This window comes from Antechinus flavipes, chromosome 2, assembly GCF_016432865.1.
Source record: "Antechinus flavipes isolate AdamAnt ecotype Samford, QLD, Australia chromosome 2, AdamAnt_v2, whole genome shotgun sequence".
NCBI lineage: Eukaryota > Metazoa > Chordata > Mammalia > Dasyuromorphia > Dasyuridae > Antechinus > Antechinus flavipes.
Genome location: NC_067399.1, coordinates 440,299,009 through 440,324,770, shown reverse-complemented (window position 1 = coordinate 440,324,770; position 25,762 = coordinate 440,299,009). Strand labels below are relative to the sequence as shown.

General features: G+C 42.2%; 2 protein-coding genes across 8 annotated transcripts in view; one reads left to right on the top strand and one right to left on the bottom strand.

Annotated features, from left to right (window-relative positions):
* The window catches only part of CPNE1 (copine 1), a 32,137-nt gene extending 14,830 nt beyond the window's left edge, over positions 1 to 17,307 (top strand). For all 4 annotated transcript variants that reach the window (XM_051979197.1, XM_051979199.1, XM_051979198.1 and 1 more), the window contains 15 exons: positions 12,759 to 12,887; positions 13,412 to 13,591; positions 14,000 to 14,074; positions 14,199 to 14,270; positions 14,437 to 14,517; positions 14,679 to 14,768; positions 15,053 to 15,139; positions 15,342 to 15,428; positions 15,506 to 15,565; positions 15,654 to 15,787; positions 15,940 to 15,994; positions 16,183 to 16,234; positions 16,312 to 16,445; positions 16,551 to 16,787; positions 16,889 to 17,307. In XM_051979197.1, coding sequence (XP_051835157.1) covers positions 12,759 to 12,887; positions 13,412 to 13,591; positions 14,000 to 14,074; positions 14,199 to 14,270; positions 14,437 to 14,517; positions 14,679 to 14,768; positions 15,053 to 15,139; positions 15,342 to 15,428; positions 15,506 to 15,565; positions 15,654 to 15,787; positions 15,940 to 15,994; positions 16,183 to 16,234; positions 16,312 to 16,445; positions 16,551 to 16,787; positions 16,889 to 17,035 — 1,620 coding nt within the window. In that variant the 3' untranslated portion in view covers positions 17,036 to 17,307. The remainder of the gene's footprint in view (positions 1 to 12,758; positions 12,888 to 13,411; positions 13,592 to 13,999; positions 14,075 to 14,198; positions 14,271 to 14,436; positions 14,518 to 14,678; positions 14,769 to 15,052; positions 15,140 to 15,341; positions 15,429 to 15,505; positions 15,566 to 15,653; positions 15,788 to 15,939; positions 15,995 to 16,182; positions 16,235 to 16,311; positions 16,446 to 16,550; positions 16,788 to 16,888) is intronic.
* An 833-nt stretch (positions 17,308 to 18,140) lies between these two features.
* On the bottom strand, positions 18,141 to 25,409 carry SPAG4 (sperm associated antigen 4). Of its 4 annotated transcripts, none has more exons than XM_051979204.1 (13): positions 25,160 to 25,409; positions 24,871 to 24,962; positions 24,677 to 24,787; positions 24,481 to 24,553; positions 23,799 to 23,860; positions 23,400 to 23,443; positions 23,267 to 23,292; positions 22,997 to 23,105; positions 22,826 to 22,901; positions 22,564 to 22,679; positions 21,828 to 21,995; positions 21,579 to 21,668; positions 18,141 to 18,275 (listed from the first exon to the last, which is right to left on the bottom strand). In XM_051979204.1, exons 1-13 carry the CDS (start codon positions 25,276 to 25,278, stop codon positions 18,195 to 18,197), a joined length of 1,167 nt encoding a protein of 388 aa, XP_051835164.1. In that variant the 5' UTR covers positions 25,279 to 25,409; the 3' UTR covers positions 18,141 to 18,194. The 4 variants fall into 4 exon arrangements, with proteins under 4 accessions (XP_051835164.1, XP_051835162.1, XP_051835163.1 ...); XM_051979202.1 differs by lacking the exon at positions 18,141 to 18,275 and adding an exon at positions 21,263 to 21,451 and having other exon boundaries at positions 25,160 to 25,407; XM_051979203.1 differs by lacking the exon at positions 18,141 to 18,275 and adding an exon at positions 21,263 to 21,451 and having other exon boundaries at positions 24,677 to 24,784; positions 25,160 to 25,407.
* Positions 25,410 to 25,762: the final 353 nt, after the last annotated feature.

Sequence of the window (25,762 nt, the reverse complement as noted above, 5' to 3'; positions counted from 1 at the left end):
TCCTAAATGAAATTGGTTATGAGATTCTTTTGAAAAACATTCCAACAGTAGCCGCTTTCTGCTCTAAGCTATTTCCAATCCTTGAAAAATTCTCCTACATTTAAGCTGTCATGTTGGTTGGTCTACAAGAATTTAAACTGGTAAGAAACCAAATGCTTGATAAAATGGCTTCTTCTTGATATGGCCACAGCATTATTTGCAGGTGCTGCCTCAGTACTGCTCAGCAGAGCTTTGTTTATAAAGATGAAGTCTTAAAATACTGTTCAATAAAATTGTCACAAAATAAAAACAGGCTGATGCTTTTAATGCTTCAACTGGACAAGAGTTCTTTATTGAGCTTCAAAAAGTAACATTGTTATGGGGAAATATGACACATTTGTTCTTAAACATTACTACCAGGTATTTTTTTTGAAGTGTCCTGACAAATGCCACGGATGGAGGTTGGAGAGTTGAAGGCAGAATGATCTCTGGGGCAGACATTTGTTGTTTATCTGTTTCTGCTTATGATGAAGTAAGGAAAGAAGAGGATGTCTGGACTGCAGGGAAGAAACAGGATTACATGTTAAATACCATTACAAAGAACATCATGGCTTTTGCACTTTTCATTGTAGAATCTGATAGTATTTCTACTGCTAAATGTCAAGATATTGGGAGGGTTAGGGAAGAAAGAAGTAAGAGGCTAAGCTAGCTTCTTTTTCCATGGAAGGAGTCCTGGAAGGTGAAGGAATTGGCTGATAAATGCAAAAGTGTTTTGACCATTGTAGAGGAAAGTAAAAGAAAACTCAAAGGCAAATTCATAAAACACCTTCACTCACATATCTCTGAAGCTGAATATTTCAGCATGTGTGTTGCTTTGGTGGGTGGTTTGGGGAATATTTCCTGGCAGTAAGCTGTTTTTTGTTTTTTGTTTTTTTGAAGAAAGTTAACAAGTGTAATATCTTTTCTCAAACTTGGAAGCAAGGCAAAAGTTCTGGGGAAAATTGGGCTTCCTTTTCTTTACTATTCTCAGCTTCCTATAACTTGATTTTAGCAAGTGAAAAGCTTTTTTAAACAGCACACAATTGTATTTTTTCAACAGTAATTACAGCAAATATTTATATTGGATTATTTCTTGCAATCAGATCCAAAACACAATTATGTAGGAGTACAATTATCTTAGTGAATTTTTCTTTAATTGCAGGGTAGTTTGACCTTTTTTTCCCCTTTTCCAAATACTTGGTTCTTTTTTGAACCTGTGTGAAATGATACATGTTTCAGGTAATGGATCTACATATGTGTATGTGTATTTATACACACACACACACACATAATGTATAGAGAGTGTCCAGCTGAGTGGTTGATTTTAAATTCTTGAACTGTGATTGAGAATAAGAAATTACCAGTAAATACAGCTTCCATAAATCTTCATTAAAATAGAATCCCCATCCTAAAAGGACATTTCTTTTTAGGAAGCAAACTAACTATATAACCGAAGACTATTCAGAAGGCAACTGGACTTCACTTGTGCATGATGTCAGTCCCTTAGTGAGATTTTGTCACATTATTTATATAGCTGTTGATGCAATATTCTTCCTTATAGGTCCCTCATTCCCAACAAATGATCAGCTAATGTTAGGATTCTCTCTTCCTTTTCCTTAAAAAAAAAAAAAAAGAAGAAGAAGAAGAAGAACTTGTAGTATGTAGTAGAAACTGCACTTTTGGCTATCTTTATTTTCATCAATAAAAGATGACATGAAAGAATGAAGTGTGGGAGAGAACAGTTTAGTGTAAAGATCTAATTGAAGTACACTGGTTAGTAAATTTACACGTCTTATTCTGATGCTGTTATGGACCAGTCTCCTGTACTACAATATGAATAAGTTGATCTTCTGGTGATTGGTGACTGCTCAGGTAAATTTTAATTATTTAATATGTGCTTACTGTGTTTATACCAGGCCCTTGCATATTGCTTTACAAGGGAGCCTCATAAAAAGGCTTGGAATGTAGCTTTTCTCCAAAAACCCAGAAACAACATTTAACACACGATATCTTCCTGGGTTTGGGTCTATTCTGTGGTATCTGGAAAGGATCAAAAGAGATCTCCATATAGACATTTTAGTCCCAGGGAACAGGAAACATTACTCAGGAAAGTGAAACCCTTACATTAGAAAGTTTTGAAACTTTGCAAATGCAGAAACTACAGTCCTCTTTTTGAGGGGGCTAGAGCAACAACTACTCCAGGAAAACAAAACTTCGGCTCTGAAAGACTCAAGGCAATGAAGGGAAAATACCCAAGGAGAGTTTGCATAATGGGAAGACCCTGGCCCTGGGAGTGGGATCTAGTCCTGATTTCACCATTAACTTAGTTTACTACTTTGCAAGTCACTTTTATCTCAGTTTCCTTGGCCATAAAGTGATGATGGGATTGGATTGATGTCTGAATTCTTTTCCAGCTCTAAATCCTGTCATGAGTGGGACAACTGATACCATTCCATTTAAGACAAGAAAAATAACCTTTTTATTGTTAGAAATATGTAAAATAGGTTTTCTTTTTTTTTTTTTTTAAACATACTGCTTTATAAATTATGTTGAGAGAGAAAAATCAGCAAAAGAGAAAAACCACCAGAGAGATTAAAAAAGTAAATATAGCATGTGTTGATTTTCATTCAGTCTCCTTAGTTCTTTTTCTGGATGTAGATGGCAAAATAGTTTTTCTTTATCCCATCTTAATTACTGTTGAAATTTTAGGGTAGGGTGAGAAAAAAATGAGATAATATAGGCTAGGAAACGACCTTTGGGAGGGAGGAGAGGAGGAATCTAAGGTGATGGTAAGAAGTGAGCACAATTCATGACATTATGCTGCTCTGATGTCGTGTCATGATTCCTTGGTGCTATTCTATCACATGCCTAAAGTCATTTTATTTTTTCCCCTATTGTCCAATGCCCTTTCCTCCCAAATTCTCCATCTTCTTTAGGGGTCTGTAAGATGACAAAATGGAGTCCCAAAGTTGAAAGGGAACTAGTCCAACGTATACTTGAACAATGTTGTTATCCATGGGCCAAACCTGCTTCACAATTAAAGGAAAAAATAGGTCATTCTTCTGTGACTCCTGGAAAAAGGTTGAAACCTGATTCAGAACTTTCACTATTGCCCCATTTGGTTGTTGGTTGCAATATGAGAGCATCACATTTTGGTGCTTTTGTGTTTTAATTTTTGACAAAAATTTTAGGGTGGGGGGAGGACTTTTAAAAGTAAAATTTTTTTTAGCATGATATGCACTTTGTTCAAAGGGTGGGGAAGGGAGTGGGTTTGAATCATATCCAATAAAAGGTGTTAAGGGTGGGGAAGGGGTGGGCTTGAATCATATCCAATAAAAGGTGTTAAGTATCAGCAGTTCCCGTAACCCTTGAGGAATATATAGGACAAGCCTCTGAACTGGTTGATGCTTCTGTGAGTTGTGAAATGTTCATGTTCTACCACCAGTGAATCATTATTTTAGTCAAGTTGGGGAAACCTTAATACAAAGGAGGATGGAAGGAGAAACCCAAGTTGCAGAAAGTGACAATATTCTAGAATGCTTGAAACAGATAGTATATTATATAAGGCCAGTAGTACTCTCAGAAGAAAAGAATAGCACTTTCCTTGTCCTCTTAATCACCACCAGCACTCTTGGAATTAAATTAATGCCCTTACTAACCTCTTCTCCATTATCCATAATAGTTGTGTGTTATAGTGATAATGAAGAACTAACCCATTTTGTCTGTGATGCTGCATAACCAAACAAAGGTTTAAAGTGAGTTTATTGGTCTTCACTTATGTCTCCGAAAGTGATTTAGGGATTAACATCAAGAAGGTTTTGCTCAATCCACATCTAATTGAATGAACAGGGTGAACACCTTGGGTTCCAAGACACCTAAAAGAACTTTAAACAGATTTGTTTTAGCTTTCCAGTTTTCCATTTTTGATCCTTCCAAATGGCTTTAAAGCTCTTCAGGCTTTAGCCATTATTACCAATCTCCAGCAAGCAATGACTGGGGCTACTTGTGCATCTGGTCCTTTCAGGAACACTGAAGGGCACAGTAGAAGAAAGCTCTGCTAGTTGGAAGGTCCACTTGGTCTATGTAAGCAAATTGTAAACTAAAGAGATTTGTAGGTTAAAAGATATGAAAGGGAAAGGCTGGTATTTCTATTGTGTGCCCAGTTGGCTGTGAGTTGAAAAATCACTTCCTTAAATCACAGGAACAAGATCTAGAAAAGATCAGGGTGCCTAGGTGGACCTGATTTTTGCTATGTCCCATTGGAAAAACAGACTGTTAGGCACTGAGAGATTAAGAATAATGCATAATATACATACTATAATCTTGAAGTATAATTGAGGAGATTGGAAACAACCACATTACAAGCTTTTGGAGGCTAATTTCCTAGTTATATTCACAAGAATGAAGTCTGCTCTTTGATTTCAACAAGTTTTTGGTTGAATGTTAGAGATATGAGGGCCCTAACATTTTAGGTAGTTTTAAAGATAGAGACAAGAAATTTTGATCTTTCAGCCTCTGGAGAATCTGCTAATTATAAAATACTATCCATAGTTAAGGAAGTTGTACCCCAATTACTTTCTGGAGTTACTTCCAGCCTTTAACAAAGACTATCTACATGTAGTCTGTTAATATGCTGTAGACAAAATTCAGGTGCTCTGCTTATAGGACTTCCTTGCTTTTTGATGTTGGTTTCCTCACTTTTCTTTTTCCTCTTTTCTTACTCCGATTATTTATTGGCTGGTCCTCAGTAGTATCTGCCATTCCTGAGAAATGTTTTAATCATGTGCACTCATTTACTGATTCTTCTGGGCTGATCAGAGCGCAGTTCTGTTTCTCATGACAATCTGCACTTTCCTAAAGCAGTCCTCCCACCTCACTCCATGTCTCTCCCTGAAGAAATTACAAACCAGGTGCTTTATATATGAATTTTAAGAACTACTCGAAATTCTTCATTTGCTGCATGAGAATGCTTAAAGTGACTAGAAAGTAGCATGTTATAGTCAAAAAGCACAGAATTTTTAGGCAGAAGATGCAGATTTATGTCCCAACTCTATTATTTGAGGCCCCAAAAGGTAAATAATTGGCCCAATCTCCTTATTTCTAAAAGAAGATTGAAATTAAAATTAGTACTTACAAAAAAAGTTATTGAGCAGAACTTTCATTTTATTTGGCCAAAATTTTGTATGTCCCTCTGCTGCTTTACTAGTACAGTTTAGTAAACTAGGGCAAGAGCAGGCTGTGCCATTGGCATAGAGATAGGAGGCAGAAAGGCTGTACAGAGAGAGTATAAAAGGATTTTTTAAATGAGGGATTCAGCATATATGAGTGGAGCTTACAGGAGATTTGCTGAAATAGGGAATAATTTATATAGATTGGATCCATTTTTTAAAGTAACTTTCCTTTTAGAAGAATCCTATAAGGAATCCTTTAATGAAGTGAAAAATTACTCCCTAATTTTTCCATCTATAAAATGAATGTTTTTCAAGTAGATTATTGAAAATAATCATTTTCAAGTTACCATCTGGTTCTCAGAAGTCTTAGGATAAACTGTGCTGGCCAGATATTTAATCCCGGACCATTTTTAACCCATTCTAAACTAATTGGTATGGATAGATGAGATGCCTGGCATATGACTTTTTGCCTTAGCTATTCCTATTTCCACAATATGTATTATGAAATGTTTTCCCATATTTCAGTTTGACAACCTGTCCAGAAAAGATAAAGTATGCTTGCCAATTTTCTTTTTAAATTATATATTAGAATATAAATTCCCAAATATTTAGAATATTTGCATCCCAAAATTATATATCCCTTGGAAATCTAATTCCACATATAAGATTTAGGTCATTTTGTTTCTCCAATTGTGGAAAGAATCTGAAGTGCTTTTTAGATGCGAGGGATAGTCCTGAACGATCTTGGAGAACCTGGCCCAGACCTTTACCTGAAAATATTTGAGGGAGAGAGAGAAAAATCTGTATATTAATAGATGAGGGTCTCTGATTATAATTTCTGATCCACCCAGATCTGACCCAATGAGAAGTATTCCTTTGACAGTCCATCCTCAGAAAGGTTTTATGCATGGAAGTATGGGCCCTGACTTTTTTCCTCTGAGTTTGACCATTTTTAGTCCATAAAAGTCTTTGTAGTTGTTTTAGGAGCGAGTCAGGGAAAAGGTTTGAATATTTTTATAGTCACCTTCAGTTTCAAACACCAGTTAAGTCCTGAGCACTGATGGGTATCAGGGTACATGCACAGAAGAAGCCATGGCCCCTGCCATCATGGAGCTGTCACCATCTGCCATTGGGGAAGGCACTATTTGGAGCTGTTGTGAAGTGGTGAGCTGTGGGTTGGTGGGATATCATACAAGGAGGGAGGGGCTGACTGTATTTCCTTGTTGGAGAGAGTTGGCTTCAGAAGTGCCAGAAATGTCCTATTGACTTAATCAGAAAAATGGTGCTGCCACTCCCAGACTCTTCACTGCCTAGTATATCTGTGGTTCAAGCTTTTTTTCCCATTTCAGAGGGTCTCCTTCCCCTGCTGCTACATCATCCTTTGCTATTGTGTAGATTATATACTATTATGGTGGTGAGGGTAGAGGGATAGGATATGGTTGGACACCAGGGGAAGAAAGGAAGTCCTAACTTAAACTGTCATTTGGGGACTGTTTAAGGTCACTGGTGCAAAGGACAGATACAATGATGACCTTTCCTTAAAAAGCTTTATTGAATTGAGTCTTTTGAATCGAATCTAATTGGGACCCTGAGAAGAAAAAGAGTGGGGTCATCCTCTTTGCTGAACATTGATTGATTAAATCTCAGTCCTAGACTTCAAGGAATGTTCCTAGAAAGAGGAAACATCCAACCCACATGGCTCTGGGACACTTCTGATAGCAACTGTCTATCCAATGGCAGATTATCAATCACTGCCCAAACTTTAGGGAACTCTGGGCCAATGAGTAGTTGAAATCTCTGTAAGTAATAACTTAACTGGCTTATGTCATGAATTTCTTTGATAGTCTGTACCCATTCTCAAAATATTTTTAAATGCATGAATAGAATTACAAAGGAAATCAATTATATTTAAATATAGTGATCAAAATGTAGGTACATGTGTTTTATGTTTAATGAACCCCTGGTGAAGAGCCACAGGTGTAGGTTATAGGAGTTTTGAGGAAATGAAAATTGGTGAGAGTTGCAAAGATCTAAATAAGACAATAATCCCTTTCTCAATGGCTTTAGCTACCTAGATTAGATCTACTTTTCTGAAGATCAGCCCTAATTTTTTCAGAACTATTATTTCTGAAGATCAACCCTAATTTTTTCAGAACTTCCAATTTATTTTACTTTCATCAGAAATCATGATTGAACTTCAATGTATGTGCTGGGCTAGAAGTTGGAAGAGCAGTATATTAGAGAAGAGCACCTTTGGTAATCCCTTCTCTGAGGAAGACAATACAGAAACTGAAGAATCAAACAAAATGCCATGTGTCACGGCAAAAATAAATAATAAAAATCCTGGAACACATTGTAAAACTATTTAATGATATATTTTCAGGCCATTAATTGACTCACTTTTTTCTGTCCATGTTTCAATAGAACATTTCACTCAGCATAATACCAATTTAGCAGAATCTGTAAAGAACCATTTGATTTCTTGTAATGGGAATTTGATAATCAAGTAAATATAATGCATTCTAGCAGTGTCAGAGGCTACAGAGTGGAGAAGGGACCAGAATGAAATAGGATTAATTGGACAATGTGAGTTTTGTGTTGCATTTTGAAAAGAATATAAGCACTTTAGTAGAGAAGGGATCCATAAGGCTCTAGAAAAGGAATGAAGATCAAGAAGGATGGTAATCTCTTTAATAAAATTCTTACTATTTGGTGATAATTCCAATGAGGATAAAAAGAGATCCTCAAGACTTTGACCGATGTAAAAAGATGAAAGCAAGACAACCAAGGAAAGAGTATTCTTGCTGGTTCAAACATGTAAGAACTGTCAGGAATGCTAAGGGAGACCTAAAGATTATGGGAAAATGTTTTTTAAAAAATCAAATACTTAGATATGTAATGAATCTATGATTTCCTTCCTTATAAATTCTTATTGATCCATATCAAAGTAGGGATAAATACTCTTCAAAAGTTGTTATGGTGAAAACAATTCATCCTGAAGCCAGCCTGCTAATATAGTTATCTAAAATCCTTTTCTTTTAGCTATTTGATACAAGAAAATTAACAAAGGAAGAGGAAAAGAGCCAGTGTTAAGGGGGAAGATGATAATAGATGACAAGTGGAATTACTCAATTTCAGGATCAAAGACAAAGAGTTTAGAGTTGTCAAGTCTAGCTCATTCTACAGACGAAACAAGAGATGGAGTGATTAGTTACTGACTTGTCAGAATAACACTATCTGCTACACTGTTTAGTTTCTGTTATGTGCATGAAAAAGTATAATTGAAGTCCATCTTAGGAAACAAGATGGTTTGGGATATGTTAACCATTTAAATTAATTTAGTTGTTCTTCAGGAGAGAAAGAAATTACAAGTCCAGATTTCCTTGATGTTGAAAAGTCTCAAAGATGATGGGGAGGGTGAATTTCAGAAAACTACAGGGTGAAACTTTATTTTATTGTTGACAAAGTAATATAACTAGATAAAAATTGGTGGATTAGTAGCTGATAACACTTAATGTCTAATAATCAGTGAGTTGTAAATCTGGGAGGTCTAATATGTTGTCCGTGTTTCTGTCCTGTTGCATATTTGTATTAGTTGGCTAAAGTCAGAGAATAGGGTATATTTAGGTTTATGAAACACAAAAGATAAGGATGAAAAGGCCTTATGTTAAAAAAAAAGTTTCAGAAAGTCCTAAACCAACAAGATTAAATTTACAGGGATGATAAAATGCTATGTTTAATTTTTTAAAAAAATTCATCTACATAATATTAAGATGAGGGGGACATGGCTTAACATATATCTAATTTGAAAACTACCCTTGGGAATTCTGCATTAATCAGTAGTGTGACTTGGCAGCTTAAAAAACCAAAATAACAAATTCACTCAGATCAAATTAGCCTTAAGATTTTCAGAGAAAGAAAGAGAACCACACACTCCTGGTCAGGTTACATGTATAGTATTAAGTTAAGATCCTGGTAGCATTTTAAGAATTCCACTGAGAAACCAGGGGGCATCCAAAGGCTTCATGATGAAATGACAAAATACATTTTACAAGAAATTTTTTTTAAAGAAATTGTTCAAAGAACTTTGTAAAGTATGTTCAGTAATTGTACTGGGTAATTTGTTAGAATATAAAGCTCAAGGTATTCCTATGGAAGAGGTTCAGAGTACAAAATTCTATATCAGGAGGGAAGTTCAACTTAAAAAGATTTAAAAGGTCCTTGACTAGTAAGAGAAATTTTCAAGGGGAAAAAAATCTTAGGAGAAAAAGACACACTTGATCATGTTGGGGGATAGTACAGTAGTACTGTGGCTTCTGAGCCAAGCAATGGTATCATGAACTGTCTTTAGAAAACGTCATTCTAGCAATGTGCAGAATGGTTTATTTTCAATTCTCATTTTCCCTTAACACAACTTTGTAGTTTTCAGTACTATTCACCATGGCCTTTAAGACTCACCCCACTCTTGTCTTTTAGACTTTTAGTCTCCTGGTTTCCGTTCTATGCCCATATCATTGAGTATTCTTATTGCCCCTATCTTTAGGCCTTTAATCTTCCATGCCTACATTTTCTTCCTTGCTAATCTCATTTTCATTTTCTCACATATATATTTTTTCCTGTAAAGTTAATTCTGCACACATTCATTCTCTCTCTCTCTCCCTCCCTCTTTCCCTCTCTCTCCCTCCCTTCTTTTCTCTCTCTCTTCAATACATTTCTTTGTGTAAGTCCCACCAGAAATTTAAATTCAACATGACTGTAGAATTTTTAAACTTTTCTACCTATACTTGGACCACCTGTCTTTTTTTGATTTATTTTTTGATCCTTCCCATCCTGTTGGTTTGGGGAGGGGGGAGTGTGTGTGTGTGTGTGTATCTTTCCTATGAACTTTCTATTTCTATATGCTTTTATTTAGGGTAGACTTTAATTACCATCTGCTGTAGGCTGTTGCAATAATTTCTTGATAGTTTTTTCCCATTTCTGTCTTTTCTATTCACTTTTCAAACCACTGCTAAAATAAATTCTTGCACACATCTAATCAAATCTTTTGTTACTCAAAATCTGTAGGATTATATTGCTTTCCTCTGTAGGATTATATTGTTGTGCAGAGTATTATTCTTGGTTATAAGCCATCTATTTTGTATTTTGTGATACTGTATTCCAAGGTGGTTTCTTAGTACTCCAATGCTTTCTGGCTGTTGGTAATATTTTTTTCTTTGACCTGGAAGCTCTTGTGTTAGAGATATGAGATTCCTAGGGACTTTTCCTTTTGGAGTTTCAGGAAATCTAGTGAATTTATTTTTACTTTAATCTCTTGTTTCTAATATTTTCTCATTTTTCATTTGGGTTCCTGAAATGTAGTGTCCAAGCCTTTTTTTTTTTTTTTTTTTTTAAGTCATAGTTTTCAGGCATTATTAAATTCCTTGACCTGTTTTCTAAGTGACTTTTTACATCATTTACCTTATTTGTTTTTTATTTTGGTCCAAAATCTTGCTGTTTCATGGAGTCCTTGTGTTTGATCTCTTTAGTTTTCAGGGATTCCATTTCTTGGGTAAAGAGTTATCACCTTGATTTTTGTATGCAATGTTTTTTTTTTTTTTTTTGGCTGAGGCAATTGGGGGCTAAATGACTTGCCCAGGGTCTCACACATTTTTTTTCCTTTCTTTCTCTTTTTTTTAAATCTCCTTGGAGTATATTACTAGTAATGATAATCCTGGGTTAAAGGGCTTGTACAATTTTAGAGTTATTTGGGCATAATTGCAAAAATTTTCTCTGACATATTCTTAACCACCTTTTTTCAAGGGTTCTCCACTCTTGTTGACTCTGCAAACATTCTTTTGGGCTATATATATCACAGTCATTAAATGCACTTATTTGAGGGGCGATCTCTTTCTTATTGTCTAAGGGCTATTGGCTGCTTTTAGATGCAGTTCTGGGTTGAAAGATGTCACCTATTTAGATTCCCTTCATATGTCTCTATAATTATTCAGCCTGGTTCAAAGTTGAAGATTTTGTCAGAGCAGCCGTCCCAGAGCTGGGTATCTGTATCTTGTCAAGAAGATAATCTGCCTTTTTACTTTCTCAATAAAAGTGAAGCTCTTTTGCACCCTACACATAGTGTATAGTAAGTTAGGCAAATTGGATTATTCTGTATTTATTAAAAACCCCAACTCAGCCTCTTTCTGTGCCTTGCTCTCTTTGTCTGGAACATCTTTCCTGTTTTCTGTGGAATTCCTTTTTTTCTTCCCTTCTATTGAATTCATATTATCCCCTAAACCCCAGCTTATATGCCAGGAAGCCTTCCCTTATTTTTTTCTCCATTGACGGTGACATACATCTTTGGAGCTACCAACATTGGAAAACTCTCTTTTGCTCTTACATAACAGTGTATATTATAGTTATCTGTATTTTGTCTTTTGAATACCATACAAGTAAATATTTTATCTTGTTTTCTATCTCCCTTAGTGTCCAGCAAAGTAATTTGTACACAGTGCCACTTAATTGATAGGGTTGATTTTGCCTGAATTTCTTTGTTTTTGTTTTGTTTTTATGAAAGAAGATTTCAGCAATTTCCAATGATTCTGGGACTGTGTAGTACATTGAAAATGAGTAGCATGTTGGGATGGAATTGTTAAAATAAAATACCAAGAAATTTGGAGATCTGAAATAACCCAGTATTTGGGAGTTTGGACTTTGGAACACTGTGTGAGAAACTCTTGGCTTAACCATATTTAGTTTGAGTATTGAAATGGAAATAAGACTTTTGGGGGGAAATCATGGCCTAAGATAAGGACTTGGTAAAATCTCCTCTGTAAGTAATGAAGACAGTTGAAGGGGAGGGTTGCCCAAGGAAACTTTTAGTTCAAGGAAATACTTCTTTTTAAAAATTTGTACCTGGATAACCTGTCTCAGATGAGATAGGGGATTAATTTCCTAATTCCTTTCCTTCTCTAGGGACAGACCTTCAATTAATTGGGTGGCAGGCTTATTATACGTACAGGAGCAATTGCACAGTATTAGTTTCTGCAACTATGGCCTGTTGGTTAGGAAACCAGCTTGGGCAGTGGTTCAGTAGTTGGGGCACTAGCTCAGTGATCAGGAAGCAGATTGGGGCATTGGTTTAGTGGCTGGAGCCCAAATTGGAAAATTGATTTTTGTTTGGGGTCCAGGTTGGGAGCAGTGGTTCGATGTTTGTTGGGCCCCAGGATTGGGGCAGTGATTCAGTTATTGGAGTCCAGATTGGGACAGTGGTTCATTGATCTGGGCCCAGATTGAGACTGTGGCTTTGTATATTAGAGTATTGTGGGGGGCTGGATTTGAGGATCATTGTTCCTATTTCTAGATAGTTTTGAGGTCATAGAGAACAATTCCTCCATGATCTTTTTACACCTTTTCTTTACTCTTAAGTCTGGGAAAGGGATAAATTTCCTTGTCCTCAATTGTCTTACCCTTGGGGTAAGGGGGAAGAAGGATATATTGAATCATCCAACGGGGGAAAGGGAGGGAAAGAGGTCATTATAGTAATACTGGTTCTGGTTATCTGACCCTTGATCCCTGGCCCCATATCCCCAGATGGCCCACTGTGTGACCTCGGTACAGCTCTCCATCTCCTGTGACCACCTCATCGATAAGGACGTTGGCTCCAAGTCCGACCCACTCTGTGTCCTGCTACAGGATGTGGGTGGGGGCAGCTGGGCTGAGGTGAGGAATCTGAGGTACATAGAAGGAGGGAAAAGGGGACTGGACGGTGGAGTAAGTGGGGGTGGAAAGGGCTGAGGGATCAAATATCTGTACCCAATAGTTTTGGACCAGCTACCCTGGAACAGGCAGGAGAGTTAATACCCTATATATGGTTCTCTGCTGAGAACTGGAGAGGCTAATCAGCCCTGCTTTTGGAGTAACTTCATTGATCTACATAAATGGGGCCCAAAGTGCCTGAGAAGTCAAGCAGAGAAGAAGCAGTTGTCATTACATGGTAGGGAATTTCTGGAAGAGTGAAGGAAGAAGCAAAAAGTATTACCCATACCAGGGCAGGGCTTTGCAGTCCCTTGGGAAGATTGTGTCAGATCTGGGATCCCTTAAGGAGCAAAGGCAGGGAAGAAGTGAGGGGGTCCTTGTTCTTACTAAAGTGGGGCCTAACTGCATCACCAACAAGCTCCTTAGGAGATCACTCGTGGACTTCGTGAACTTCTCCTTCCTTTGGCTATACCTTCTATACCTTTTAGCTCTGTCGGACAGAGCGTGTCCGGAATTGCTCCAGCCCTGAGTTTTCTAGACCACTGCCAATCAACTATCACTTTGAAACAGTCCAGAAGTTGCGTTTTGGTGTCTATGACATTGACAACAAGACTCCTGATTTGGGAGATGATGACTTCCTAGGGGGAGCAGAGTGTACTCTAGGACAGGTACAGTAAAATTGTTGAGGGCCTGGGAGGGGGGGAAGGGGGTCTAGGAATTGGTAAGAGGAAGGTGCTCCTCTAGGGCAAATACCAGGATAAAAAGGTTCTTGAAGGTGAAAGGGAGTACAGCTCTTGAGGAATAATTGGCTAGGTATGAAACGGGCCTAGAAAGGTTGTATTATGGCAGAGTCTGGGTAGGAAGTCTTAATTTCCAATCTGTACATGTTATCCAGGGAAGGGTAAGTCTGGGTAGAAAATCTTAGCTTCCAATCTTTACATGTTATCCAGGGAGGTGGGATTCTGAGGACCTTTTGATCTATCTCTAATTTCTAAGAGCACTAGGTCCCCAATTGAGCATAGTGTGTAGTATTATCTGGACCCCAGGATTGACTTTGACTCCATCACTACCCTCAGATTGTGTCCAGCCAGACGGTGACCCTTCCTCTAATGTTGAAGCCTGGGAAGCCAGCAGGGCAAGGAACCATCACGGTGAGGAATTATGGTGCTGGGGAGTAGAGGAGTTTCTGAATCTGGCTTGTGGTATCCACATCACTGAACTGAGGCTGCAAGAGATAATGCTTCAGGGTGATTCTTAGCTTTCCCTCACACTCAGATCTCAGCTCAAGAGGTGAAGGACACTCGAGTTGTGACCATGGAAGTAGAGGCCAGGAACCTGGACAAAAAGGTTTGGTGGGAAAAGTTTGCAGAAATGGGGAGGGGGTAGAGGAGGAGGTAGTGAATTGATGTCCATTTCTGGGCAAAAGAATGGAGATTTTAAACTCTAGACATATCTAATTTTTTTTCCCCAGTTGTGCCTAATCAGTGACTTAGTGTTTTCTTGGTGCTATTAGGACTTCCTGGGCAAATCTGATCCCTTCCTAGAGTTTTACCGACAGGGTGATGGAAAGTGGCATCTGATCTACAGATCTGAGGTGTGTAAGGAACTCATTAAGGGAAAAGTTAAGTGCTTTAGCCCCATGTGCTGATCTTCTATTATAGGTGGAGAGCTGGCATTTTGGGAAAGAATGTCCTGTTCTCTGAGTGGATAAAACTAAGATTCAAAGAGCCATAGTTTTGCCCACCTTTTCCCCAGGTAATTAAGAACAATCTGAATCCTACATGGAGCCGCTTCAGTGTTCCTTTGCAGCGCTTCTGTGAGGGAGACCTCAGCCTGCCCATCCAGGTGAGAGGGAAAGAGATCTTGGTAGCCTAAACCAAGGCTGAGCCCTACAACATAGAGTACTTGGCTTTGGTATGGGGGCTTTACTCAGGCTGATTAACCAGCCTTTATGATTACTCTTAGTGTTGCATTTGAGGTTTATAAAACATTATTCATTTTTTATGGATGAATGTGGCTCAGTGGCCTTGTGAGTCACCCAAGGTCACAGCTGTTATATGTTAGACCTGGCATACAAATTCACTTCTTTCATGGTTCCCAATCCAATATACTTTCCACTTCCCATCCAGGTGCGCTGCTCAGACTATGACAGTGATGGCTCTCATGACCTCATTGGCTCCTTCCAGACCAATCTGACCCAGCTGCAGGGCACCCCAGTAAGTAGCCTGGCTCTGCCCACTCTATGCATTCCTAGAAAAGCATGCTAGTTGGGGGTAGAGGTTTCTAGTCTAGAGTTCTGGGACTGGAATTCTCTATCTAATAGACAGTACTCTAATCTTTCAGATTTGTTCACCTTCTCTGCCCTCCCACCCCCCACCCCCCAACAACCTATCCCTCTGTCTCCCTTCTCCCTGCCAGGTGGAGTTTGAATGTATTCATCCTGAGAAGCAGCAGAAAAAAAAGAGTTATAAGAACTCGGGGACCATCCGGGTCAAGGTCTGCCAGGTAGGGCTCTTTCTCCCCTCCCACAATCTCTGAGCTATGCTCCCAGGCTTGACCCCACTTCCTTCCTCCATCCCCAGATTGAAGCAGAGTTCTCCTTCTTGGACTATGTGATGGGTGGCTGCCAGATCAACTTCACAGTGAGTACCCTGGGACAGCAACCAATAGCTTATAGGGGAAAGGGAAGGGCTGGTCCCAAATGCAGTCACTTCTTCCTCTGCCTTCCAGGTGGGTATGGACTTCACTGGGTCCAACGGAGACCCTTCCTCTCCAGATTCCCTGCACTACCTGAGCCCCTCTGGCGTCAATGAGTACTTGACAGCTCTGTGGAGTGTGGGCTGCGTGGTACAGGACTATGACACGTGAGTCCAGTCTCAAAGATTGCATCTCATTCCCATCCTGGATTCCTTGCTGGGTCTCCCCTTTCATATCTCAACCCATGGGGTTGGAGCAAGGGGTAGTGCGGGTAAGAACTCCACTACTTCCCTTCCACTCCTTTATCTTCCTCCCACAGGGACAGACTGTTCCCGGCTTTTGGATTTGGGGCCCAGGTGCCCCCTGATTGGCAGGTGCGCCCTTCCCTAGTCTCACCTTTGTCCTCAGGGTTGGGGGGGTGGTCACTGTCCTGGTGAAGGAGGGGTTGGGGAAAGTTGGAGATGATCTAGGAAACAAAATATGAGGACAAGGAGCAACCTTGCCTTTGGTCATAAGGAAGATCACTACTGGGATGCAGAGCTTTTCTCATTTCCACTCTCAGGTTTCTCATGAATTTGCCTTGAACTTCAATTCCAGCAACCCTTACTGCTCAGGTAAAATTTTATCCTCAGCTTAGCTTCTCTCTGCCTCCCAAATCCATGTTCCTCCTTCACCTCTTGCCATTCTCTAGGCATCCAGGGCATTGTAGATGCCTATCGCCAGGCCCTGCCCCAAGTCCGACTCTATGGCCCCACAAATTTTGCCCCAATTATCAACCATGTCGCCCGATTTGCCGCTCAGGCTGCACAGCAGGGAACTGCTTCGGTGAGAAGGGCCCCTGGCTCGTGGGGTGTCCTGTGCTAAATGAGCAGGATGGGATGACTTTTGAGGATAAAACTCCTCTTGATACTCATGGTTTGGACTCTTCAGCAATACTTTGTGCTGCTCTTGCTGACTGATGGGGCCGTGTCAGATGTTGAAGCTACGAAGGAGGCCGTGGTCCAGGCCTCACGCCTGCCCATGTCTGTCATCATCGTGGGTGTCGGGGGTGCTGACTTCACGGCCATGGAGATGCTGGATGGGGATGGGGGTCCCTTGCGTTCCCGAAGTGGAGAGGCTGTTGCCCGAGACGTCGTCCAGTTTGTGCCTTTCCGCCAGTTTCAAAATGTGAGCCAAGGGGATGAGCTTTGTAGTTTGAGGGAAGATTTCAACCTTAGATTGAGAAAAGGATCAGCTAATCTCTTACTTGCCATCTCTCCCTCCCACAGGCCCCTCGGGAGGCACTGGCCCAAGCAGTCCTTGCAGAGATACCCCAGCAGCTCGTGTCTTATTATAAGGCAAAGGGCTTGGCCCCCCACAAGGCCCCAGTGCAACCTGCCAAGGACCCAGCTCCAGCCCCAATCTCAAAGAACTAATCGACCACAGCACTGACTCTTTCTGCACATGAGTATGTCTCTGCCTCATTTCTGTGGGAGGAGAGACAGAGCTTCTGTCCGAGGTGGTGGACATTTTTGCTTACTGCTTTGGGTTATATGTATATGTATACTATAGGCCAATCGTTCTCAAGCCAGCCTGACCCTAGCACATTTTTTACCTTTTATATTTGTATACATTATGCTAATTTTGCATTCCTCTTATCATGTACACACATTCCCTATGCTTTTAATAAAGATCAATCAAAACTGAATTTCTGTTTACCTGTTCTGGTGAAGGCCCAGGGGAATGAATTATTCTTGGTCAAGACCATGTGTAAGAGCATGTTGAATGCTGCTGTTTGGGCCCATTTGTTGTGCATAGCAGAGCTCTTTGTATGTATATGCAAAGGCTGTGTGCTCTTTTCAGAAGGGAAATGGGATGATGAATGACCATCATGCTGGGTATGTTAAAGGGTTCTTTGGGTGTAGAATTAGATGGCTTCAAGGATACTTTGAACTGAGAGGTTCAGTGGAGGCTTCAGTGGAAGCTGAGTGTAGTTAGGGCATAACATAAACTAACACTTTGGTTACTTGAAGTTTAGAGAGTACTTTTCCTATGACAATACTATGAGAGAGTGCAAGTGTTTATCCAAATTTACACTAGGAGAACATGTTTCATTAAAGCAACTGACTTGCTTGAGAATGCAAGCCAGAGCAATGCAACCTAATCTTTTATTCCAGGCCTAGAAATTTTTATGTTTTACTGGGGCTCTCAGGCAATGGTAGGTAACTACAAGAGGCAGAAACAAGCTTTTTTTTTTTTTTTCCCCTTTTTTTAGCGTTTTATTTATAAGACATATGCATGGGTAATTTTTCAGCATTGACCCTTGCAAAACCTTCTGTTCCAACTTTTTCCCTCCTCCCCACCCCTCCTCTAGATGGCAGATAGACATGTTAAATATATGTATACATATTTATACAATTATCTTGTTGCATAAGAGAAATCAGATATAAAATTAAGGTAAAAATAACCTGAGAAGGAAAACAAAAATGCAAGCGGACAATAACAGGAGTGGAAATGCTTAACAAAAATGCAAGCGGACAATAACAGGAGTGGAAATGCTTTATTTGTGGTCCACTCTCTTTTTCCATAGTTCTTTCACTGGGTGTAGCTGATTTTCATTACTGAATTGGAATTGATTTGGTTCATCTTGAAGAGGGAACTCCCAAACTGAAAATCCTTAAAGAAGAAAACCTCTTTTGACTCTGCCTCAATGAGAGGACTTCACCCCAAGCAGAGTTTCATCTTTGTTATCTGGGTGGGGTCAGCTCCTCCCGAAAATTCTAACCCTAGCTGAAACCCAGGGAGGAGCCAAACTGGGACTCTACCCAGGAGCCCCCTTCAGTTTGTAGCTAAAACCCCTTTTATAAAAAAGCCAGACTAAAACCTCTTTGCAGAGGGTCTAACATCACTATGCCTGGCACCCCAAAGACTCTCTGTCCACTGGAATACTGTTTCCAGTGTCCTCCTCTCTTTATCCTCACTTATTTCCTTAACTAGACTTTAACCTTACTTCCAATCTCCATAATAAAGCTTTTATCAATCTAGGTTTTTGGGTCTAAGTTCCTTTACAGGGGACTCGAGCTGCCACTAGACCTCATTTAACTCCCTGACCACCAGAAATCCTAATTTCATTTGGGAATCCCAAATCTAAACCTCATCAATCTCATTGTTGAAGAGAACCATGTCCATCAGAATATATCCTTATATGGTATTGTTGAAATGTACAGTGATCTCCTGGTTCTGCTCATTTCACTTAGGATCAGTTCAAGTCTCTCATCCTGCTGGTCATTTCTTACAGAATAATAATATTCCATAACATTCATATACCACAATTTACCCAACCATTCTTCCAATTGATAGGAATCCATTTAATTTCCAGTTTCTAGCCATTACAGAAAGGGCGGCCAGACATTTTTGCACATACAGGTCCCTTTCCCTTCTTTAGTATTTCTTTGGGCTATAAGCCCAGTAGAAACACTGCTGGATCAAAGGGTATGCACAGTTTGATAACTTTTTGAGCCTAATTCCAGATTGCTCTCCAGAATAGTTGGATTTGTTCACAATTCCACCAACAATGAATCAAAGTGTCCCAGTTTTCCCACATCCCCTCCAACATGTTATCTTTTCCTGTCATCCTAGCCAATCTGAGAGGTATGTAATGGTATCTCAGAGTTGTCTTAATTTGCATTTCTCTGATCAGCATTGATTTAGAGCATTTTTTCATATAACTAAAAATAGAAACAAGATATTTTAAAGGAGGGAACTAGCCAGCCTTTCAGTCCTAGGAGCCCAAAATGCTACAGTGCAGCAATTATAAGAACTCCATAATTATGCCAAGTCTAGAAGCAGTTTTGGTCAGTTTCCAAGGCCAAACATCACTCAAGCTTCACTGTAGTGCCAAGATGTGAGACCTTATTGGAAGTTCTGGCAACACTTGGTCCTTTCCAATTGGTCTTGACAAATTTTGAAGATTCTATTGGATTAGCCTCAGCTGAGTGAATTGGTGATCTGCCTCAGCCAATGAAGTGAATCATAGGGAATTTCTGCCCAAGACCAAAATGTGCTAAATTAAACAGGAATGTATATGAGTGTGTTTACCAGCACAATACTCTCAAAGCTCAGGCCCACACAGAAAATAGCAAACCTGGGATTTGCATCCAAGTTTTTTGATTGTTAAATCTCAGGCTTATTTTCTCATGCTGTATCAACTGGGAGAAGGAATTAGAAAACGTAGCTCTGAATCTATTATCTTGTTCTATGAACCTTGCTCTTACAAAGAAGACTATCTACTGATCCCATGACTGTCCATTTGTACCCCCACCCGCCCGCCCCGTAATGAAGTATAATTGGTATGTCCCTCATCCAGCTGCATTACTATTATCCATATATAATCTCTTAAGTCTTTTCCAGCCTTATATCCTGTGAACTCAAGTTGCCTTTAAGTTCCTTTGGAGCAGAGACTGGATAGTTCATTGCCAATACTACATAGCACAGCTCCAGACCTGCTTTCAGCCTTTGGGGGCGGGGAGGAGGAGAAGGGGTTGTGACTGCATTAATAGATGCCTGGCTTTCTGCTGAGACATTACTTTCCTCATTCCCACGAAGATCAAAGCTGGGAGGATTACTAGGGAAAATAGTAATAGGTACACATTTGTATTGTGGGGAATGGGACTGACTATAGGAAACTTATTGAATTGGATCTGAAAAGCAAAAAGACTCAAACCTGAGACATTCTGTAGTTAGTGCATTCGCAAGGCAAAAAATATGGGAAAATCTCTTAGGAGCTAATAAACCTTTGGAAAATGCAGGGGGGCTGCAATTAGACCTACATTTTTCATAAATCCAAATCGATGTTCTTTCAAGTAGTTTTGGGTGAGTATATTATTTCGCATAGATTTTAGGATTTCTGGAGAATGGATGGGATTTAAAAATAAAAAAATTGGCCCAGGTGACTAATGCATTACAATGACTATGCCCATTTGCATGCAAAATTTGAAAAGAACTGAACTCCTTATGGTTATGGTTATTGGCCACAATTCATTTGAGTATATCTCTTCTACCACTATGTGTAGATTCCTGTGACAGCAGGTTTTAATGTTGAGTCTATGAGGAATAAAAACCAAAGCATTCACTGTAAAGCAAAGAACATTTTTTTTTTTTGATTTTGAAATCAGAAATTTGAGGGTACAGATCCTTAACCATAGCTAACTATTGGAGGGGATATTAGTAATGGATATTGTACTCATCCTCTGAGTGTGTGAGTGAGGGCTGAAACTTGTAAAGATGAGATAATTTGCTAGAGATTGTGTGAAAATAAAATATGAGGGGAATGAGCTTTGGCCCAAGAAAGGTAAGAGCATTGTTTCCATGACATCCAGGGCTATGGGAATAGTGATAGGTAAAGAACAATGACCACAGACTATGGATGAAAAGAAGAAAAAAAGTTCACAGAATGTTTAAAAAGTTAAATAGAAGAGGACTGATCCACTTGACTTTTACAATATTATACTTTGACAGAAGAGCCCTAGAAAGACATGAAGGGAAATAGGTAGTTTTCTCTAGAGTGAAATCTAGGTGGATTTGTTTCAAAGAAAGAATTAGATACCCACAGACCTAATCCCCCAGTCTCTAGCTTCCCATGAAGAGATCCTTGAAATCAGCTCTTGTGGAATTTAGCAGGAGGTTTAATGAGGAATAGTAACAGGTTCGCCCTTAGTCCTGCTATCTTCTCCCTGCATATCATGACTCCGAAGCCCATGGGCCCGCACCCGGTATAAGCAGGTGAAACGTGGGTGTCCCCAGTTGCTGAGTATCTGTATCTTCACCTTTGGGAAGGCCAGGGGGGGCTCATTCTGGGAAGGACATTGGTTAGAATCTCAGATCTTACTCTGAACGCATTAGTCTGAAGGGACAGGGAGACAGCCCTTCTGGATAATCCTTTAGCCCACTTCCCAATCTCCTCCCCAGTCCTTTCCTCACCTTCAGATGGAAGGTCTGAATCTCAGATTTCTCCACATCAAAGGTGAATTTTCCCAAGAGAATTTCAGTCTTGTCATCTCCCTGGAGGCCCTGGGGTAATAATAGAGACATAATGGGAATCAAGGAAAATATCTAAGATGTGTCAGTCTCATAGCCCCATGGTATCATTCCCCAGCAGCAACTTCATCAGTTCCCCTTAGGGGCCGGAAAGGCGGGGAGCTTTGCAGACCAGTCCTTGGCCCTACTCACATAGACCGCAAAATCCTTGGGGGCACTGCTAGCACCTCCAATGTGAGCCACGCTCGGTGGGGGGTGCTGCAGGGTGATGTCGCTTAGCTGAACTCGGCCAGGCAGTCGAATGACTACCTGGCCCTTAGTACCCTGGAAGGCCCAGCAGTTCCCAGGAAAGACATCGGGCTGGAGAAGGGATGACAGACATATAGCATCAGGTCACTAACTCAGGACCACAGGATTTAGTGATGCAAGATTCCTTGGAGAACATCTGTCAGTTCTCTCATTTTAAGGATTAAAAAACTGACACATTCATCATTTACAGAGTACTTTGAGCTTTGTAAAGCACATCCTACCTCATTTAATCCTTTCAATCATCCCAGGAGGTAGGTGGTATTTTTTTCCCATTTTTATAGATGGGAAAACTGAGGCAGCAACTTGCCAAGGTAACACAGAAAATGTCTGAATTTGAATCCAGGACCCTTTACATTAGAACCCACTACCAGTCTGGAATGCCTAAAAGGGATCTCCATGAACCTGCCACATAGATCCCCTAATGCCCCATCTCTATCCTCTGCCTCATCCACAAGTATCTTCCTTCACTTTTGATTTTCAGCTTCACAGACCTTCCCCCTTCCTCCCTTCCCAATCGGAGGGTTACCTTGACTTAGAAATGAGGCTGGTCCCAATTCCTCCCAGGGTCCTCCAGTGCCCACCCTACTCTCTTCTGAAGGGTTCCAGGTTCCCCTCATACCTCCAGGATGACTGTGGGGGGCTTGGCATAATTCCAGAAGCTGAACCGATTCCAGAAATAAGCTGTGTCCCTGTCCTCATAGTCATGTGATGTCTTGTCTAGGTCAATGGAAGCCCCTGTAACCGACAAAGGGTCTGGGTTCAGAGATGAGCATAAGGGAATGGGAGAATTATGTTTCCATATGACTCTGTCTCGGGGGTTCTATCTCTCCGGGTGTGTCTCTCTCTCTTTCCCTGGGCATCTCTGTCTTAGGTAGTCTCACCCACGGAACTCAGCGCATAGTCAGGTTTTTGCACAAAATCTTCATTCAGCCTCTGGAACACGAGCTGGGCCACCCTCTGGGGAGAGATGGGGAGGGAAGGACCAGCTGGGTTTGGCCTCTGGGGTGTGGAGGACTAAGGTGTGGGACAGTTCTATTAGGACCAGTGCTTACCTCACTGTTGGCCGCCCGGATGCTGGACACATCAGTGTGGAGTTTGTCAAGCTCAGCCTGGAGTTGTTGCAGCTGCAGACCCTGGGAGTGAACTCTCTCATGGTACTCACTGCAAAGGGGGGGGTAGGAGAGCAAAAGGCAGGGAACAGGAGGCAGGAGCATAGGGTGGGAGCATGGGACAAAGGGCAAGCCCCCAATCCCCCAGGGATGTATATAAGGATGAGCCCTCCCACAGGACCCACCAAGTTTTCCCTAGGCCCCAGCCTTCACCTCAGAGTCAGGAACTCCTTGGTTTCCTAGGGGAAAAGGTGGAACACAGCTCAGCCTCCATCACCTTTCTCCAAATTGTCTCCCCAGCCCTCCCCATCTCCTCCCCATCCCTGCTATCATCAGAATCACTCACCTCATCCCAGACAGGGGCAAAATACAGAAGTGCACCCCATACTACTGCAGAGAGAGAATCAAGTTCAGGGAATCAGGGGTCGAAGGCTCAGGAGCTCAGGGACTAAAAAGCCTGAGGACTTGGAGGGCAAAAGGGCCCAGGACTCCAGTGCTGAAGGCTCGCCTGATTAGACATGAAGGCTACAAAATGTCCTAGTCTGGGAATTGGACGGGAAGATTTCCTTCCCAGGAAGGTTCCAGAGTCAACCTGAGGAGCAGGGATGGGAGATGGGGCTGTCTTATCCCTGAAGCTCTGCCTCTGCTTCCCTAAAAGTTTGTTCCTGGTGCGCTGGGGGCTCTGAGCCAAGTTCCTCACCCCCACCCCTTGCCCTGAAGGACCCTTTGAGAGTTGTCCCCTCACCAGCGGTGAAGACACTGAAGAATAGCAAGGCTGTAAGCAGGAAGCGGAGAGAACGCACCTCCCTGGTGCAGAGACCAACAGGGAGCGAGGGAACGAGGGAGGGATTAAGGGAAGAAGGCCTGCTCTACCTGCCTCGGCTCCTCCCCAGCCTTCCTGCCCTCTCCCTCCCTCCCTTCTCCTCCCCCTCTACCTGCCTCAAATCCTCCCTAGCCCTTCTCCTGCTCCCTCCCCCCTACCTGTCCCTGGCTCTTTCCCACCGCCTGCTCTACAGGGCTCTAGCCCTAGCCCAGCCTCTTCCCCTACCCGCCTCAGGCTTCTCTTCCCCCAGCCTCAGATTCCTTCCCCGCGCACCTCGACTCGGCTCCTCCCCTACCTGCTTCTGGTTCTTCGCTTCCAGATGCCCCGATTCCTCCTTCCCACCCGCTTTGGCGCCTCCTCCCAAAATGGTCCAGGTCTCTCTTCCCGCTCTGGCCCCTCCCCCTTCCCTATGGCCCCGCCCCCTTTGCTTGTCTCCTCCTGGATCCTCTTTCTCTGTCCCCCTCCCCGGCTCTGCCTCGCCAGCGCTCCCCGCCAGCCTCCACTGCTTTCCTTTCCGCTCTTCCCGTAGTCCTCCCTTACAACCCCGGCCCTGCTCCACCACCAATCCTCCCTCCTCCCCTCACCACGTGCTCCCCCCACTCACCCGCACCGGCAGAAGGCTCCCACGACTTCTCCAAACACGGCGGGAAAAAATCCCAGCGCCTGGAGGACAAGGGCTGGGGTGCAGGAAGGACAGATGGATTGAGGGGTCGGCATCTGATCGGGCGTCGGATTTTAGGGGGTCAGAGACAGGGTAGACGTCTCAGTGGGATTGGGGTAGGGGTCAGGGGCTGTCGTACTCGTCAGGCTCTTCGATTGCCGCTGGACGGGAGGGTCCCGGGAAAGCTCCATGGGTGAGAGGTGGAGGCTGCAGGGCTCCGTGGCTGCTCCTGCTACTGCGGCTGTTGCTGCTGAGGAAAGCAGAGCCCGGTACTGTCCGAGGCCTCCACCGGGCCCTGTCCCCCACCCCCCGAGAATATCCCTTTGCTCTTACCGGAGCTCAGCCACAGACCGCCGGCTCCGCCCGGCTGGGGACTGCAGGATTCTGTAGACAGCTTCCAGCCCACCTGTGACCTCCGGCTGCCTCTGAACACAGGATGCTAAGCCGCTGATGGACCCCGCCCCCTGGCGGGCCCCTGTATCTTCCCCACTTCAGGTCCTGCTCCCCGCCGCCTTCCGGACTCTCTTTTCTCCCCTAGAGTTTCCGCCCCCCACCTGTGCGGTCTGGAGGGCCTCTCTTCCACCTTGGCACCCGCCCTCTTTCTGGCACATTCTGGCCCTACCTGCGAGAGCCACTGTCCCGGGAGGTGGCGCTCACTGAGCTGTTGCTGCGATCGCTGTAGAAATCCGGGTTGTGTTTGTGGGATGGTGCAGCCGAACCGGGTCTGGGGCTTCGCCGCATGATGCTTCCCCCAGACCCGTCCCTATACCCTGCCCGGGTCCGGGCCCGGGGAGCTCCCCGCCACCCACCCTGAGAAGACCAGAACAGTCCCCTACTCCCACACTGAGGGCCCCACACGTGGACCTGAATGTAAGGATTCCCTACAGGTCCCTATACCCCCGATCCTCGGCTCCGACGTCACAAAAAGGTAAAAGTCCAGTCTGCTGACGTCACAGAGCAGGAGAAAAGGGGAGGGGGAACCTTCTTCCCTAATGAAGGCGTCTATTTGTTGTTAGGTGTGGTGTCGGGGAGACTAAGTCAGCCCAGAATTAGGATATAAGGTTCTCTATTCATCCCTGACATAGACCTTAGGACTCAGGTCTAGTGCGTTTCTTCTGTTGATTATTTCTCTGTTGAATTTGTATATCTATTCCTATATATCCCGTATATAGCTTGTTTTTACATGTTATTTAAATTAGATTGGGAGCTCCTGGAGAGCAGGAAC